Consider the following 19701-nt stretch of genomic DNA (forward strand, 5'->3'; position numbering starts at 1 on the left):
CGGACCTTCGCTTACTTCATATTGTGCTCGGGCTGGGCAGCCCTTGTTCCAGCTCTGTCTCCTTTTTGTGAGTAGAGCGGTATTTTTCCTTGTTTTAATCTACTTCTTGATGTAGTGTAACACTGTGGGGCATCAATCCCCCACTGGTCCTTTCTTTGCATGCATGGTGTTGCTGCCAGTGTGTGGAGCTGTGTTGTATGCAGCACACTGGGCATACCAACAGCTGGGCTCTAGTGACCTTTCAGCCATACAGTCTTTGTGCTAAAAGTAGTAAAATAGTCACTAAAGAAATTACCATACACAAATTTATAAAAAGTTTGTTTTAAAAATGAATGCAAGGTAGATTGTAGATATATACAAATATAAAGCTCAAGCAATTGAAAACACAATCATAAAATGTAATGTATATCAGTTCTTATTAATAGGCAGACTGCTCAATATATCATCAAGGAGGACTTGTTGGGGATTTTTGTTTGGTTTCATCTAATGCTGGAAGTTCATTTACAGATGCTGGGCCTAGAGATGGTCTCTTTAGGCGTATTACACGACTCGTACCAGACTTTACTGAAGCTGGAGCTTTAGTATTTTGCTGTCTTCCGCTTCTGCTGTTAGGTTGTGTTTCTGAATCAGTAACTGTCTTTTCCTCCTCTGTGCCACCAGTTGGGCGTCTGCGCTTCGTTTCATTCTTTTCTGATACACAGATCTCACTGTCACTTGATCTCTTTGTTGTCTCTGTGATAGAGTCCTGAGTGGCTGATTTTGTTAATCGAATACGAGTGTTTGTAGATGGGCCACAAAATCGGATGGGCTTTATGCTAGCCTTGGGTGTTTTGGTGCTGTCTTCTTTGTCTTCTGTGAAGCTGGTGTACTTTCTACAAGACAATACAAAGAGGCTCTCACAGTTTCAACATGTATTTGAGGTCAGATACAAGTACAGCGCCACTTTTAAAAGTACAGGTAGTCCCGACTTACGAATGGCATGGATTCTGTGTTTCCATGGGAACAAGTAAAAAAAAAAAATTCATATTGGACTCAGTTTGAGAAAATTGATTTAAAAAAAATTCAAAGAAAAAAAGTATTTTAAACTTCTTTAAGCAGGCACAGAGGGCAGAGGTGACAGAGGGGGACACTGGAGGCACAGAGGAGGTACAGTGGACAGAGATGGCACAGTGTTCCGACTTAAAGTCTGAAGCGAGAATAAATCTCGCTTCAGACCTCATAGATAGCAGGGGCATGTGTGCCCCTGCTAAACCGCCGCTAAACGGGGGTCCCTTCACCCCCAAATCCCCTCGGTGCAGCGGGGGAGCGCTTCCTGGTTGGGGCAGGGCTAACCGCCGCAGCCCTGCCCCACGCACGTATCTCCGCCTCTCCCCCGCCCCTCTGTCTTCCTTCACTGAGAGGGGCGGGGGAGAGGCGGCGATGCGCCGCTGATAGACGCGACTGGAGGCAGGGCTGCAGCCGTTAGCCCTGCCTCCAGAAGCGACCAAGTGTTGCAGTTGGGGGTGAAGGGACCCAGTTTAGCGGCGCGATAGCGGCGGTTTAGCAGGGGCACACATGCCCCTGCTAACTATGAGCTCTAAAGCGAGATTTATTCTCGCTTCAGAGTCTCTTTAATGGATTCAGGTTAACAAACCTACAGTCTATCTCGTTCGTTAAACAGGGACTACCTGTAGAGTACATAAATAAAATAAAGAAAGAAAGGCCTAGTCCACCTCAGAATGCTCATTGATGAATAAGGGGCTGTGCCATTACTCACATGGTTTTTACATTTCATGAAAAAGCCCTTTGGCAAAAGGAAAAAAAAAACGCAGGATTTGTTTTTTTAATCAAAATCGGAATTGCATGTAGTGTAAAAGATTTTAAACTGTCAGCAGATAAAGCAGCTATGCTATTACTAGCTGCTATATAATATTTACTTTAGGGATTCAGCTTTTTTTACTCTGTATGTCATGAGTGTACATTACTGTTTTGTGTATTTTTGTTGTTGTGGTTTTTGCAATTTAAACAAAAATAGAAAAAATACCTTTTTCTCAAAATATATTGTTGCCATACATTGTATTAGGGACATAATTTAAACCGTGTAATAACCTGGGCAAATAAAATGTATGGGTTTTATTTACAGTAACATTATTTCTTTCAAAGTGAATGGGAACTGCATTTAAAAAAAAAAGAGACAGATACTTACCCAAGGAGAGGGAAGGCTCCTGGGTCCCCTCGATTCAGTGCTGGCTCGCCCGGTAGCAGTATTTGACTAAATTAGTCAAATACTGCTTTATCTGGCCGAAGGAGGCTTTAGAAGTCTTCAGGGAGCCCGAGTGCTCCTGAAGAAGGGCGGCCCTGTACTGCGCCTGCGCAAGCACGCTCTCTTGCACGCTCACGTGTGTGCAGTATGGAGCCGCACGTCTTTGGGAGGACATGGTTCCCGAAGACTTCCAAATACCCTTTCGATTGAAACAAGGAGGGGGGGGGGGGGGGAACCAGCACAGGATAGAGAGCACCGAGAGAGGAGACAGGCTATATATGGTGGGTGGGACCCTTGAGGAAGAGTCAGTAGACTCATAACATGTAGTGTGTCTTGCTCAATAAACCACAAACGCAAGATTGAAGCCTGTGGAGCGCCTTTTTCTATATTGGTGGAGTACTTGTTTGGCAGGAGTGGTGGACCTGCAGAAAAAGAGCACCAGCAATTGCTACCTACATCAGGTTAGCCTTATCTGAGCACCAAGGTGGCAGATTATATCTATATGACCCAGAGCCTTCCCTCTCAAGTATTTGCTTCATTTTTTAAAAAATGCAGTTCCCATTCACTTTAAAAGGAAACGTCTGAGCAGCAAAAAAATAAATAAAAATAAACAAAATCTACTTACCCGGGGCTTCCCCAAACCCCTTGCAGCCGCTATGTCCCTCAATGCAGCTCCGGTGTCTCAAGATCCCTTCCGTTTCAGATGACGACCTCACCAGGTCAACATCTACTGCGCCTGTGCGAGCACCACTGCCTAACGAATACGTGGTCTGGAGTGACAGCAGCGCTCCCACATGCACAAACCAAACAAAAGGGGATCTGAGAAAAACTGCACCACTAATATATAATTAAAAGGTACATCTTTATTCATATCAAAAACAAGACATTACATCGAAAAACAGTTAAAAAACCAAGTAAAGGGTGGCAAGCTCATATGTAATAAGTATAAATAACCCTGATACAGGTTCCCACAACAGATCTACTACTGGCAGATCAGATAGAATTGTAAATAATGTGGCATGAATAAATGTATAAATAGCCAAATCACAAAATGAACTGCTTAATAAATATTTTACAATATGTGCACACTGGTCTATGACCACACTATCCAATAAAGTGAATCGTGATATATATCCACACAAAGATAGTAAAGCAATGAACAATAAAGAAACCCAAAGGGTGAAGAATAAAGTGAACTGTGCATAAAGGGATGCTGGAACTAAATCGAAAGCCTCCTGAATGGAGAGAGGTGGGTGGCTTGCGCCTCTTTCTCTCTCCCCCGGTCTTCCTACTGGTAAGCCTGCTCAATCTCTCCCACTCTCTTCTCCCGCACCTCAATCATTCTTATCTGTCTTTCATGGTTTCCTCTCTCCTTTTGGGAGGCTTTCACTTGTAGTTCCAGCATCCCTTTATGCAGTTCACTTTATTCTTAACCCTTTGGGTTTCTTTGTTCATTGCTTTACTACCTGTGTTTCCCCAAAAATAAGGCAGTGTCTTATATTAATTTTTGCTCCAAAAGATGTGATATGGCTTATTTTCAGAGGATGTCTTATTTTGGGGAGAAACACTGGTAGTTTTCCTATACAAAAAGTATATGCTGCAGAAGAAAGTATATACTGCATGCCATGCTGAAACACAAGCAGCATGCACAGAGCTTGTGGTTTGCAGATATTGGCTCTCACAAGAAATTGATTCTGCTGATCATGTGGGTAAGGCTTAAAATATACGGCTCGATTTTGAGCCATAAAGAGATAATTTCCGACATGTCCGCTCACCGGTCAATCGTTTCGCCGCTTGATTCATCATTGAAGTGAATTGAAAAAAGATAAGAAAAACGAGCGGAAGATAAGAGAGTTGAGCGGGCAAAACAATCGGGCGTAGAATCGAGCACCAGGATTGACCCGTGTATTCCCAGCATAAGAGTCTATTTCTTGCAGACAGAGAACTCTGTCAGGCTCCCCAGAGCGATGGTAGGATAAGCTGTGTATCCTGGGAAGAGGTGAAATGCTGCTGATGCTTATTACTTTAAGACAGATCAGGAGGGCTGGCTCCAACAAAAACAAATTGCCTGACACATATACAGGACTGTAGAACTCTGATTATACTGCTGCTCTCCTGTATCCAGGCTTTGTATTGAGCATGACTTACTGGTGTCATGTGGGCTGCTGCTAGGACTTGCATTCGGGGGATGTCTTATATTTCAAGCATGCAAGGAATTCCTGCTAGGGCTTATTCTCAGGGGATGTCTTACTTTAGGGGGAAACACTGTATCTTTGTGTGGATATATATCATGGTTCACTTTATTGGATAGTGTGGTCATAGACCAGTGTGCACATATTGTACAATATTTATTAATAAGCTCATTTTGTGATTTGGATATTTATATGTTTATTCATGCCACATGTTATTTACAATTCTATCGGAGCTGCCAGTAGTAGATCTGTTGTGGGAACCTGTATCAGGGTTATTGATACTTATTACATATGAGCGTGCCACCCTTTACTTGGTTTTTTAACTGTTTTTAGATGTAATGTTTTTTTTTTCAATATAAATAAAGATGTACCTTTTCATTATATATATTAGTGGTGCAGTTTTTCTCAGATCCCCTTTTCTTTGGATTATGCATATGTGTATATGGATCTGTTCTGCACACTTTATAGATTATTGCAGATTGGTGTTTGGTGCTGACCCTACCTTTAAATGTTGCTAACAGCGCTCACGCAGGCGCAGTAGATGCTGGCCTAGTGAGGTCATCCCGGGACACCGGAGCTGCGGCGAGGGACATAGCGGCTACCAGGGGCTGGAGGAAGGCTGGGTAAGTAGATCCTTTTTTTTTTTGCTGCTCGGATGTTTCCTTTAAAACTATAGGGGATGGAATAGGAAAATTGGTATATTTTCTTTCCCTTCTGTGCCCTTTAAAATGAATAGAAAGTAAAGTTCAGTAATTACTGGAAGCAAATATCACCCCCAAAAAGCCTAATTTGTGGAGAAAAAAAAACAAGCTATAGATAAGTTTGGTGTGATAAGTAGTAATAAAGTTATTGGCGAATGAAAGGGATGAGCCTCTGGTCCATTACGGTAAAAACGACATGGTGGTGAAGTGGTTAACTATTACATCATAACTATACACCGTGACTATGCCTTTACCTGGTCCTCAAAGGGGTTATATTTCCTGGGTCTCCCTGTATGGAGCGTTCTTCCAGAGTCCAGCATTCAATTAATTCCTGAGGTACTCTCCAGTAGCTGAACCCTGGATAAAATCAATAAGAATGCTATTTGACCATCTTACTGGGGAAGAAGATACATTAAAGTTTAAAAATATGGGCATAGAATAGCATTTTTACAGCTGATCTGTTCTTACCTCTTCCCTCCCAGGTTTCAAAAGCATCCATCATAGTTTTCAGCTCGGATACACTGTAGTAGCTCAGTATATACTGGATGTTGCCACCAGCTTCCCTGTTAGGAAAGGAGAGATGGGGTTTGTACTGTAATGCTCTGTGTACCATATATGTTTGATTTTAAAAGGGGATGAAAAAGCCTCAATTTCTTCATGTTAAGTCACAGTGCAGCTTAAAAGCTTTGCAGTTGCCACAATGTTCCATAGCCTATAAACTTTTTCCTCAGTTTTCTCTAAAGAGATATTTTCAAAATGTACCAACTAATATACTTATAAAGGGAACCTTAAAGTGAACCTCCGGACTAAAAATCTACTCAGCAGAACTGAAAAGGCTTGGTGTTTAACAGTTTCACAGCATCAGAACTTTGTTTTTCTTACCAAAGCATCATTTTTAGCTGCATTTTTATCTAAGCTCCACCCATCAAAGAAAAAAAAGCCTGGGCTTTTTTCCCCCTGATGCTGTGCAGAGCATGATGGGATTTCCTATGTTATTCACATTGCCTTGCAACTGGGAGAGGTGATCAGCACACAGGACAGTTGGAACTGTGTCTCATGCTCCCTGTCACCTCCTTTCAACCAAAAAGATGGCTGCCATCATGAAATCAAACATTTGCCTGTTCTTTTAAAACGGGGTAGGCGAGATTACCTATCTATTTTAATTAACATAACTGGAGTTCCTCTTTGACTGAGAGGGATATGGATGTTTCCTTTCAAATAATACTAGTTAAAAGGTATTAGTACCGGCGCTGGCTACAGTTGGGTATGGCCCTTTAAATGTTTTTTCCCTTCGGTGCTGCTCCTTAAACTGGGTGGTACCAGAATGCTGATATAGGAGATACAAGGGAACAAAAAGAGCGCTCCGATGGTGCGTTACCACTTTAATTAATTCACACGCTTTAAAATCAATGCACTTACAGTGTATGTGCAAGTAATGCACATTTAAGAAGCCACCAGCGAGTCCCCTCAGCGTCCTGTGCCTGGCCAAGGCTAACAGGGTCTGTGCAGATGGTAGGCAGGTGGAGAGGAGGACAACAGGAAAACGAAAATGAGAGGATTATGAAAGCTGCCATCTTGATCTTCCTTTAATGCGGATCTGCCATGTGATGTCACACCCGTGCTGCTGCATGCTAGCGATGCGTCTGTACAGCCTCGGCCCTGCAATGTTGCCCGAGGTATTGAGTCCTGCTCCCCACCGGGCCACATGGGAGCCGGATGGCTGTTCAGATCCGCATTAAAGGAAGATCAAGATGGCAGCCTTCATAATCCTCATTTTCATTTTCCTGTTGTCCTCCACTCCACCTGCCTACCATCTGCACGGACCCTGTTAGCCTTGGCTAGGCACAGGACGCTGAGGGGACTCGCTGGTGGCTTCTTAAATGTGCATTACTTGCACATACACTGTAAGTGCATTAATTTTAAAGCATGTGAATTAAATAATACTAGTTGCCTGGCTGTCCTGATCTCTTTGGCTGCAGCAGTGGCTGAATCACACACCTGAAACACGCATGCAGCTAATCCAGTCTGACTTCAGTCAGAGCACCTGATCTGCATGCTTGTTGAGGGGCTGTGGCTAAAAGTATAAGAGACACAGGATTAGCAGGAGAGTCAGGCAACTGGCATATTTTAAAAGGAAAAATCCAGATCCATCTCAGTTTAGGTTCCCTTTAAATTGAACCCAAGGTGAGAGTTGTATGGAGGCTGCAATATTTATTTCCTTTAAAAGTGAACCTGAGGTAAGAGTGATATGGAGGCTGCCATATTTATTTCCTTTTAAGCAATACCAGTTGCCTGGCTGCCCTGCTGGTCATCTGCCTCTAATACTTTCAACCATAGACCCTGAACAATCATGCAGGTCGGGGGGTTTCTGAGAATATTGCCAGAATTGACAAGATTAGCTGTATGCTTGTTTCTGGTGTAATTCAGTTCACTACTACAGCCAAATAGACAAGCAGGACTGCCAGGCAACTAGTATTGTTTAAAAGGAAATAAATATGGCAGCCTCCATATCGCTCTCACCTCGGGTTCACTTTAAGGCGCGGTGCACACTGGCAATTAGTGACAAACAGATCAGTGAAAACGGATCTGATTAGCGGTCGATCGGATCCATTTTTACTCCTTTGGCCGTTCAGCTGCTTCTGTTCTGTTTCCCCATATTTCCCCCAGACCCCCATCAGCAAAGTGAAGAGTCAGCCTACACTAGAGTCTATACTGTATCATATTCCTGCAATGGTAGTTCTAGGCACTGCTGTGATCTGGGGTGGAGAGAGTCTGGGGCACCACTTGCTACTCATCTGCCCCTCCACAGAACAGGCTTCTTGGCACTAAGCAGAGCAGTATGCCTATGCAGCGCTTGCTCTGCTAACTGCCATACTGATTATCAGTCATTTCGTTTGAAAGAAACTGAGCATCTTTAAAAGAGTCATCAGCAAAATAGTTCTGCTCCCTTATATATTTACCGGGGCTTCCTCCAGCCCCTTGCAGCCAACAGCTCCGCTCGCAGCCACAGGCCTGGGATCCCCGCCGATGCAGAGGCCGACCTCCTCTGTCAATCAAGTCCATGTTGTCCACAGTAGTTCTGCACCTGCGGGACTTGATTGACCAGGCGCAGGAAGGGCGAGCTCGAGGTCGGCCTCTGCACCGGCAGGGACCCCGGGCTGGCGGCTGCGAGCGGACCTGCGGCGTGGGACATGTCGGCTGCAAGGGGCTGGAGGAAGCCCCAAGTAAGTATATAAGGGGGAAGCACTATTTTGCTGATAACTCCTTTAAGGGGCTTTAGTTACAGAATAGATCTCCTTTACAATACGGTTACCTTTTATACATGTGCTTGTGGTTGATTCTACTTCCCAGCTGATTCCGAAGAGCTGAATCTCCATCTTCCTTGGTTGCATAGATGCCAATTATCTTACTTTCACAGCTGGAGCCACACGTGTGCAGGTAATGCAGCACCCAGACTGTGGGCTTTGTGCATATAAGACCATAAGAGTCGCAAAAGTCAAACAAAACCTGCAAGAAGAGAGGTGGAGAAGTTTGCTAATGTATTACCATCTTTAAAGAGGAACTCCAGTGAAAATTATGTAATAAAAAAAGTGCTTCATTTTCACAATAATTATGTATAAATGATTTAGTCAGTGTTTGCCCATTGTAAAAGCTTTCCTCTCCTTGATTTACGTTCTGACATTTTATCACATGGTGACATTTTTACTGCTGGCAGGTGATGTCACTGGAAGGAGATGCTGCTTGCTTTTTTGGCAGTTGGAAACAGCTGTAAACAGCTATTTCCCACAATGCAACGAGGGTCACAGACAGGAAACTGCCAGGAAAATGGTCCTCAGTCTCCTAAAAACTGCAGCGGTCACTGAATAGAGCAGCCACTTGCTTCCTGTGAGTGGCTCCGATACTGCCCGTATCCTGCAAAACTTTCTGCTCACACTTGAGCCAATCACGAAGCATCTCTTCAAAATGCAGCCAATCATGATAAGCCACTCGCATCTGTAATGCCAGTGGTTCCGATACCTCCATGGACGGGACTTAGAACTCTACTTTCATGACATATGACGCATGCACCGCCCACTTTTTACTATAGCCGGAAACAGTGTCACCTAGGGGCTAAACAACATGTTTACTATAACAGAAGTTTTATTATATTCAGCATTACTATATCAGGAGTTGCTCCCATAGACTTATAATGGAGATTGGCCCAGGACCTGGAGAGGTAGTTTACTATACCTGAATGTTTACTATACCAGATTATTATAGTGAGATTAGACAGATTTTATATACTGGTAAACACAGACTTTTATGAAAATATTTAAAACTATGGAATTTCTTGACTTGACATTACAATTCGTGTTGGTGTTCGAATGCGGCATAGTCCATTATAAACACCCGACTCCAGTCTGTCTCTGTTCAGCACTGAACGAGTGGGTGAAACGCAAAGTGACACACAGTGCAGTGAACTTCTGATCCTGCCCGTCACCATCAGAAATCTGAATACTATTTGGCTCTTTCAGCCGTACGAAGTGCTTCAGTTTGATTAAAAACGTAGAGACTAACTACATTTTCAGCCTTATTTCTCCTATCCTATAAGTTTCTATACATGTTCTAATGTGGTCTGTCTTACTGCAGCCTTTCCTAGTTGCACAGTGGCTGTATTATCTCTGTTATATAATCTAATCTTCTTTCCTTTGCCGGCTTAGGCAGGAATGTGCTGCTCTACTGTGATAGGATAGAAGTTATACACACCCTCTCCACACTCCCTGCAGGCACTGTATGAGAAAACAGCAAGCGAGGAAAAAAGTCTGGCACTGTAGTTTATTGTGCAGCAAACTTGACACAAAAATGGCATGTAAGTGTAAACATGACAGGGATATGACAACTTGATGATCAAAAAATGAATACGTCATACCATTGATGTCTTTGGTGATCCCTGGGTGAAGTGGGAGGCAGCGGATGTGGGTGCTAAAGGGTGCACGGCCTAACGACCGTTTCGCATGGCTGACGCAAAGCTTCTTCCGAGGTGAGCGTGCATCAATTGCTAGGAGGGCAGCGGGACATTCAAAGTGTGTAATGACGCACTTCCGTGTCGCCGCGGAAACCCCGCCCCTTACGGAGGATCTAAACTGGGCTGCACAGACCTCGGAAAAAACTGGTGACACGCACGGCCATTTGCAAAAAGGTCGCGTGTGTGCGTCAAGGATGACACAACCTCACGCTGGCCTATGGTCGTGCGTGATATTCCTGCTGTGTACGGAGCTGCTATAGTAAGCGCTCATATCGTACACAGAAATGGTTTCCATAGTAACCTAGAATGCCCTGTGTCCGGCGCAACTCGGGCACAGAACACTCCTCAAGCAGGGGATATAATATGGAGATGTTCTCACATCTTAGCTCAATTAGCTGAAATACCAGTTATATTACGAGGGGTAAAAACTGTGTCAGAGCAGAAGAAGATTCCTCTGGGAGGCGGGGAGTGAGGAGGGTGTACCAAAGGGTGAGGAAAGATGTGAGTGAGGAAGGGAAAAAAAAGAGGAGAAAAGGAAAAAGAAAGAAGAAAGGAACCGGTACACGTGATGTGGGAGAGAGTAAATGGAACGTGTCCATGAGAAGCCCCAACATGAAGAGGCGTACCCTGTGTCCCAGCATGGTGTGTCTCACAAACAGGAAGAAAAATTAATAACCATTTATTTGGTTATAAGTTGTCTCCTTCGTTCCTTTTTCTTATTATGTTTAATATAATTATTATAATGGTTATTAATTTTTCTTCCTGTTTGTGAGACACACCATGCTGGGACACAGGGTACGCCTCTTCATGTTGGGGCCACCCATGGACACGTTCCATTTACTATCTCCCACATCACGCGTACTGGTTCCTTTCTTCTTTCTTTTTCCTTTTCTCCCCTTTTTTTCTCCCTTCCTCAGATTTATGTGAGAACCTCTCCATATTATATTCCCTGCTAATGGATACTATACCTTTATGGTATTTTTGCCTGAGGAGTGTTCTGTGCCCGAGTTGTGCCGGACACAGGGCATTCTAAGTTACTATGGCAACCATTTCTGTGTACGATATGAGCGCTTACTATAGCTGCTCCGTACACAGCAGGAATATCACGCACGACCATAGGCCAGCGTGAGGTTGTGTCATCCTTGACGCACACACGCGACCTTTTTGCAAATGGCCGTGCGTTTCACCAGTATATTCCGAGGTCTGTGCAGCCCAGTTTAGATCTTCCGTAATGTCCCGCCGCCCTCCTAGCAATTGATGCACGCTCACCTCGGAAGAAGCTTGGCGTCAGCCATGCGAAACGGTCGTTAGGCCGTGCACCCTTTAGCACCCACATCCGCTGCCTCCCACTTCACCCAGGCATCACCGAAGACATCAATGGTATGACATATTCATTTTTTGATTTTCATCAAGTTGTCATATCCCTGTCATGTTTACACTTACATGCCATTTTTGTGTCAAGTTTGCTGCACAATAAACTACAGTGCCAGACTTTTTTCCTCGCTTGCTGGTTTTGCTTAGAACTTTTCCTTTTATGTCTTGAGCACGTAGTTGACTGGGTGTCCTTGCCAGCTTATACAGCATCTGCCCGAGTGCCTGCCAGCTCTCCAATACAGGCTCTGTATGAGTCACAGACTGAGCTTCTCTAAGCCTGTCACATGCTGGTTAGCAGCCATGTTTTTTGTTTGTAAACACTGCCTAAAACTGGCAATTACAAGCCAGGATTGCAGCAGGGAGTGGCAGAAACAGCACAGATGGGCCCAGGAGAAAATAAGGAATAGAATGGTATGCTTTTTATTGTAAGAATTTTAGAGTACAGATTCTCTTTAAAGTACACCTGAAGTGAGACGGATATGGATGCAGCTATATTTATTTCCCTTAAAACAATACCAATTGCCTGGTAGTCCTAAGGATCTTTCTTGCTGCAGTAATGTCTGAATCACACACCTGAAACAAGCATGTGGCTAATCCAGTCAGACTTCAGTCAGAGTACCTGATCTGCATGCTTTTTCAGGGTCTATGGCTACAAGTATTAGAGACACAGAATCAGGAGGACAGTCAGGTAAATTTGCATTTTTTTAAAGGAAATATATATGGCAGTCTCCATATCCCTCAGAGTTCAGGTGTCCTTTAAAGTGACCCTGTACTGATAGTGATATGAATATATTTTTACCTCATGCCAGTTGCCCGGCTGTTCCACTGATCAGGGGCCGTTAATCCACTTCCTCAGAAGGAGTAAGAAGATCAGCTGCTCTGACGTTTGACCTCAGCAGCTGCATACTTGTGTCAGGTATGCAATTCTCCCACCACTGAAGCCAGTAAGAGCAGCAGGACAGCCAGGTAACTGGCATCGTATATAGGAATTAAACACAGAGGCCTCCAAATCTCTCTCGTTACAGGGACACTTCAAAAAGCTTCTGCCACATTAATCGAGATCTGTCCAAGCTCATTCTGCTCCACATCCCCCACAAAACTGCTATGCGTACTGCTGTTCCAGTGTTCAGGATACCTTCAGAAGGAAATGAACACCAGCTTATTGCTGTTGTATAATCATGCTTCATAGTAAAGCTCTCTTGTTATGGGCTTAGGCTCTGACTAGTCCACCAAGAGATTTGAGGGTAATGGAGGATAAATTGTACTTTCTTACAGTCACCGTGACGTTCTTAGTTTTTTCCAAGGTTTTGTTTCTCCATGAAACTGGAGTTAGACGTAAAGGATCAGTGAGGGGATTAGGCTTCGCAGTGGCCTGGTTATGGGTTGGTTGAAGAACTGAGATGTCAGATGTCATTCACCTGCTGAAATATGACATCAGTGTGTACTGCCTCACTGGCTTCTATATGCAGCAACAGCTGGGTGATTAAACCACTTGTGTGAACCTAACGTGAAGGAACAACTATTCATACACTAAGCAATATATGCCCAATATTAGAAAATGTGATCAGGAAATATTGATTATTTTATCATTTTGCACTTATACGTATCAAATTTCCTCAGCAATGCGATCAAATATCAATCAATCAAGTACAAAGCTAAAGGAACCTCCTTGGCGTTCTGGACGAGCAGAGCTCGTCCAGTAACGCCGCTGTGCACCGCTCCGACCCTGGTGGGCTGATTTACACAAATTTTTTTTTCAAACATGCAGCTAGCACTTTGCTAGCTGCATGTTTGTTTCACTCGGCACTGATCCCCGCCGCGAAAGAGGCCCCCCCCCCACCGCAGACCCCTTGCGCAGCCTGGCCAATCACCGCTAGGCTGTGCTATGGGGTGGATCGAGACTCCCTGTGACGTCACAACGTCGATGACGTCACTCCGTTCGTCCCATTGGCGACAGGGGAAGCCCTAAAGGAAATTCCGTTCAGAACGGGATTTCCTGATGGGCATGATCGCCGCCTGTGATCGGAAGGGTGAGAGGGAGCAGGGAGGGGGGAGTCGTGTAGCTAGCGATAGGCTAGCTACATGCTACAAAAAAAAAAAAAAAAAAAAAATTGGGCGAAAAAAAACCCTCCCGCGGCCGCACAGCCGGGGGAATCAGAACGCCCAGCAGGTTGTAAATTAATCGAGTACCGCTCCTCCCGCTGACCCATGGTTTAAATGTGGTAACAATGGAAAATCAATGTCAGAATAATATTGTTAATATCAATTCTAATGTCTACTCTATTAAACATTGCCTAGTGTATGCCTACCTTAAAGGGAACCAAAGAGAGGCAGATGGAGGCTGCCATATCCATTTCCTTTTAAACAATGCAATTTGCCTGACTGACCTGCTGAGCCTCTGCCTCTTATACTTTTAGCCATAGACCCTGAACACGCATGCAACTCAGATGTTTCTGACAAATTTAGCTGCATGCTTGTTTCTGGTGTCATTCAGACACTACTGCAGACAAAGAGATCACCAGGACTACCAGGCAACTGGTATTGTTTAAAAGGAAATAAATATGGCAGCCTCCATATATTCTCCCTTCAGGTTTCCTTTAAGAGTCCCGTTTACAAACATTTAAGTCATAATGTAGAGTCAACGTGAAACCTGGAAAGACCAGTGCATTAAAACAATATAGTTAGCAATGGTCTCTAGACTTGTGAACAACAGGTGAAACCCTTTTCCCTGGAACAAGCTGGACCTACACAAGAGACATCATGCTGCAAATTATTTACAAAGCCCAAAGTGAAGGAAAAACATTCACAATGCACAACATTTCAGACCTTTTGGAGCTCAAAATTTGATTTACAGGAGTGGGTCTCCATTTCATTGGCCAGGTGTTCGGTGAGACTGTATGGGAAAGGGATGCCAAAGTAATCGGCCTCCTCTTGTAGAGCAATCCGCGTTTGTTCATCTCCAGGGATTCGGATTTCTCCATGTAGGTAGTCCAGGATATATCCAAATAGCTCACCATTTCTTTCAATCAAGCAATAACCTGCAGTTCATAGAAAGCAATTAAAATAGCTAAGCTTTAAAATGCTACTTTCAAGGAAACAAGAGAAAATTAGATACTGTATTGTTTACTGTATGAAAATATGACTACCATACATCTGAGAAAAATCATTCTGCTTATATCTCAAAGAGAACCGAAGGCGAGATGGATATGGACATGTTTATTTCCTTTTAAAGAGAATCTGTATTGTTAAAATCGCACAAAAGTAAACATACCAGTGCGTTAGGGGACATCTATTACCCTCTGTCACAATTTCGCCGCTCCCCGCCGCATTAAAAGTGGTTAAAAACAGTTTTAAAAAGTTTGTTTATAAACAAACAAAATGGCCACCAAAACAGGAAGTAGGTTGATGTACAGTATGTCCACACATAGAAAATACATTCATACACAAGCAGGCTGTATACACCCTTCCTTTTGAATCTCAAGAGATCATTTGTGTGTTTCTTTCCCCCTGCAGCTATCTTCCACTGAAGTGTCAGGCTGTTTCTTCCTGCACAGTGCAGACAGCTCTGCCTGTATGTAATTCCTCAGTATGTAAAAGCCCAGCCAGCTCAGAGGAGGATTTATCCAGCTTGTAAAAGATAAGAGAGAAGAAGGAAGCTGCCCTAATCTAAATAATACACAGGCAGTGTGCAGAGAGGGGCCTGGAGTGGGGAGTGCATAGCAGAACCACAACACTGAAGAACTTGGCAGCCTTCAAGACACAGGCTGACAAGTCTGACAAGAGAGAGATAAGTTGATTTATTACAGAGATGGTGATAGTAGAACGTGCTGCAGTAAGCCAGAACACATTAGAATAGCTTTTGGAACTTGTAGGATGATAAAAAACAGGATGCAATTTTTGTTACGGAGTCTCTTTAAATAATGCATAATGCCTGGCTGTCCTGCTGATCCTCTGCCTCTAATACTTGTTGCCATAGACCCTGAACAAGCATGCAGATCAGATTTCTATGACAAATCTGAAAAGTTTAGCTGCATGCTTGTTCAGGGGTGTAATTTAGACCCTACTGACCAGAAAGATCAGCAGGACTGCCTGGCAACTGCTATTGTTTAAAGGAAATAAATAAGGCAGCTTCCATAGGTCTCACACTTCGGGTTTCATTTAACAAGAGAGAGTTCTGAGGATAGTTAAACTTTAGCAACATTTACGCCCCACACGGTGAGTAAACAGCCTATGGGTGCTTTTATGTAAAACTAAAGATTTGTCATATAAACTGCTGTAAAGGCAGGTTAACCTCGGTTTTACAATAAAATGTTTAAAAGTGGCCATACACCATACAATTGGTTTTCTGTACTTCTTTTAAATTCAATTTATTGATGATTGCTTTGTTTATATAAAAAAAAACAAAAAAAAAAACACAACAACAACTATACACTTCTTCAGTGCCCCCTCAGCTTTGCCAGCCTCTCCTCCGTTTTCATGCTTTCCCTCCCGTGCAAAGCTCTGACGGAGCCCAGACAAAGCAAGAGTGCATGCTCTGTCCTTTCCGCAGGATCCCCTTGATTGTGCTCCTAAACCACTCTGCATGGCAGCCACTGCCAGAGAGTTCTGGGCATATGCATTTTGGATACATTTTGGATACATTAATAACCATACATGTGGAGGACGCTTCTAGCTGAGGCTTCAGCACATAGCCGTGGGTCATACATGCAAAAAAGGCGGTGGGAAATTTGTGCGCAGGTGAAGCCAGAAAGCCGGAAAACTGCTCTTCCTGCTATTGCAAAATTTCCTGACAGCGTTAATTACTATTCCTTCTGCATGCCGCCATGGCCTCAGGTAAGATGCAATTTGGCTGCCAGATATTGCTAGCGGCTAAATTGCACTGTTTTTTGGATATTTGAGCTACGACTTTTTTAGCAGCCCAAATTACCCTCTGAGTGCCGCTGTAGCCGTAATTCACATAACAGCCTATGGCGGTGCCCAAATATCTGGCGCCCTTCTCGTCTGTCTCGGCTGTAGGGGGAGTGTTTAAGCCGTAACTGGGGGTTAGCCTGCAGGTGCAATGAAGCAGAAAAAAAGTTACTTACCTCAGCAGGTGGGGGGGATGCCTCTAAATGGTCACGAGGCTCCTGCGCTGCGACCTTGTAAATAATAAGATCGCATGTGGCCGTGATCCCCTCATTGTACAAGTGCAGCTGCACTGCGCAGGCACAAAGTAAGGCCCGCGTCTGCGTAGTAGCACAGAGCCCCTCATGCATGGCTTCATACTACTTTGCAGTCACAAACCCACTGGCATCTGCTCAGTGTGGCCACGCTCACAAACGGAGCAGATCATGGCCATGAAGAGTAGAGTATCGTAGAAGCCTCTGCAGCATCAAGAGGCTCACCCCTACTGACTTAAAGGACAACTGTAACGAGAGGGATATGAAGCCTGCCATATTTATGTTCTTTTAAACAATACCAGTTGCTGGGCATCCCTATTGATCTATTTGGCTGCAGTACAGTCTGAATAACATCAGAAACAAGCATGCAGATAATCTTATCAGATCTGACAATGTCAGAAACACCTGATATGCTGCATGCTTGTTCAGGGTGTATGGCTACAAGTACTAGAGGCAGAGGATCAGCAGGAGAGACAGGCAACTGGTATTGTTTAAATATGGCAGCCTCCATATCCCTCGTTACAGTTGTCCTATCTCTGTCTCTTCTTTTTTTCCTTTTTACAAAGAACATGGGTTGGTATCCGGCATTAACTTGCAAACCCAAAGTTTCTCTTGCAATAACTTGATATATTAATGACTTTAGCTGACAATACTAAAGTAAAGACATCTTACCAGAGGCATCACGCTGTAAAGGAAAACGACCACTGAACATTGCAGCCAACATTGAATCTTGGAAGCGACAGAGAGACTCTCTTCTAGCTGTGTACAAACAGCCCCCTACATTAAGGCGAAGAATATCTGACACATCGCTCTGCACTGCTTGTTCTTCCATTGGGGAATCTCTAAACAGAAATAGCAAAACAAGGTATTTATATCAGGAAAAACTGTTTCAGTGTTTATATATTGTTCCAAATTTTTGCTTTGATTTTATCTCACTCTGGAGAGGTTCTGATACTTCTTGTTAACGGAGCTGGGAAAAAAGGGCGCATGCCGCTAGTGGACAAAAAGGGCGCCGCCATTCACTCCCATAATAAATAGCGTTTAATGGGCGCCGAGTAGGAAAAAAGGGCGCCGGAGCTAAATAAAGTTTATAAACGGCGCCAGGAGCTAAATAAAGTTTACAAACGGCGCCCGGCGATGTTTAATGATTTATAACTGAACTTGTGGTGATTTACGTTTATAAAATGCACCCGTGCCGAATAACGTTTATGAAAATACTAAACATATTTATCTTATTTAAATAATTAAAACATTATTTAAAGTTTTATCCCTTACTGTTTGTAAAACATTATTATTCACAAAATAAAGCGATCAGTACGTAACGTAAATTGCAAAATATTTTTTGAATCCACAATTAGTAAAACATTATTATCCACATAATAAAGGGGGGTCTTAGGTTTAGGCACCAACAGGGGGGTCTTAGGTTTAGGCACCAACAGGGGGGTCTAGGGGTTAGGGGTAGGTACAGGGAGGGGTACTTAGGCACCAACAGGGGGGGTCTTAGGTTTAGGCACCAACAGGGGGGTCTTAGGTTTAGGCACCAACAGGGGGGTCTTAGGTTTAGGCACCAATAGGGGGGTCTTAGGTTTAGGCACCAAGAGGGGGGTCTAGGGGTTAGGGGTAGGTACAGGGAGGGGTACTTAGGCACCAACAGGGGGGGTCTTAGGTTTAGGCACCAACAGGGGGGGGTCTTAGGTTTAGGCACCAACAGGGGGGTCTTAGGTTTAGGCACCAACAGGGGGGTCTTAGGTTTAGGCACCAACAGGGGGGTCTTAGGTTTAGGCACCAACAGGGGGGTCTTAGGTTTAGGCACCAACAGGGGGGTCTTAGGTTTAGGCACCAACAGGGGGGTCTTAGGTTTAGGCACCAACAGGGGGGTCTTAGGTTTAGGCACCAACAGGGGAGTCTAGGGGTTAGGGATAGGTACAGGTAGGGTTCTGTGTAAGAGTAGGCTTAGGTATAGTTTTATTAAAATTTTAGTAATAATTACTAATGTATTACAACACTTATTACGAACGTAGTTATATTTATATCATCTTTATAAACAATATTTTCAGATTTTATTATAAGAACAAACCATAAATGACGGTTATTCACAATAATATACAATTATAACAATTAAACATATATTATTGTTTTTTTTATAAACGTAATTATAAGTTTAACTTTTGAAACAGGGAAGATTAACGTTTTTACAATTTCCGATTTCATAAACATTATTTAATGATTTATAATTTTGTTAAACATTATTTGTAAACGAAATATAGCACACTATATTTATAAACCCTATTAATGATTAATTATTATTTAGAGTTTACACCCCGCGCCCTTTTTGTCCAGGCGCCCTTTTTGTACGTACGCCTTGTTAACACCACATTGTGAAATATGTGAGAGCAATACAAATGTAAAAGGTTTTTAGCCATTCTCTGCTCAGTTCAAAGTTTTAGGGTAATTCCGCATTTACCCCCAAACTGCTAACCTTTCTCTCCTATGCCCAATTTTGAATAATCACCCTAAATATTGATGTGCAGCCATGATCAAACACAGCAACTGAGGGAAACAGAAAGAAAAAGTTAAAAAAATAAAAATACACCAATTGGCAGCTGTCACCCATTACTGTATTGTTTTCAAATAAAAAGTGCTACTGTATGTAAAAAAAATACAAACTATATTTGGCTAAAAGTTAGTTGATGTTGCTGATACTATGTATGATAATACAGTTGGTACATATGCACTATCTCTCCCTAGGAATGAGCTTGTGCATTGCTAGAGAGGAAGATCTCAGGTGCTGCACATGAAAAGTCTGCTATTCATCAGAATGGAGAAACAACACGTCCTTTCAGTCATTTTATATCATAATGCGTGGAATACATACAAGTACCTGTGTGATAAGTTCGTCGAGTCTCTGGTCACTGTGCTACAAACAAGAGTTTGACAAGCAAGAAGCAACTGAAGAAGTCACGTGACCTCATTGTTGCATCCCGATATTCCTCCTCCCGGTCAAAATACACAGCACATTCTGTTCCGT

At 43.3% G+C, this 19701-nt stretch overlaps 1 protein-coding gene across 4 annotated transcripts in view; it reads right to left on the bottom strand.

Annotated features, from left to right (window-relative positions):
- Nucleotides 1-397: 397 nt before the first annotated feature.
- Nucleotides 398-19701, bottom strand: part of KCTD18 (potassium channel tetramerization domain containing 18) — a 47458-nt gene continuing 28154 nt past the window's right edge. For 2 of the 4 annotated variants that reach the window (XM_068246956.1, XM_068246955.1), the window contains exons 2-7: nucleotides 17346-17515; nucleotides 14341-14552; nucleotides 8449-8642; nucleotides 5604-5698; nucleotides 5390-5492; nucleotides 398-872 (exon numbers count right to left, since the gene is read on the bottom strand). In XM_068246956.1, the coding sequence (XP_068103057.1) occupies nucleotides 446-872; nucleotides 5390-5492; nucleotides 5604-5698; nucleotides 8449-8642; nucleotides 14341-14552; nucleotides 17346-17515 (1201 nt within the window). In that variant the 3' untranslated portion in view covers nucleotides 398-445. Of the gene's footprint in view, nucleotides 873-5389; nucleotides 5493-5603; nucleotides 5699-8448; nucleotides 8643-14340; nucleotides 14553-17345; nucleotides 17516-19548; nucleotides 19651-19701 lie in introns of those variants that run through there. The other 2 variants (XM_068246957.1, XM_068246958.1) reach the window with 2 other exon arrangements.

The sequence above is a fragment of the Hyperolius riggenbachi genome, chromosome 7 (assembly GCF_040937935.1).
Source record: "Hyperolius riggenbachi isolate aHypRig1 chromosome 7, aHypRig1.pri, whole genome shotgun sequence".
Lineage (NCBI taxonomy): Eukaryota > Metazoa > Chordata > Amphibia > Anura > Hyperoliidae > Hyperolius > Hyperolius riggenbachi.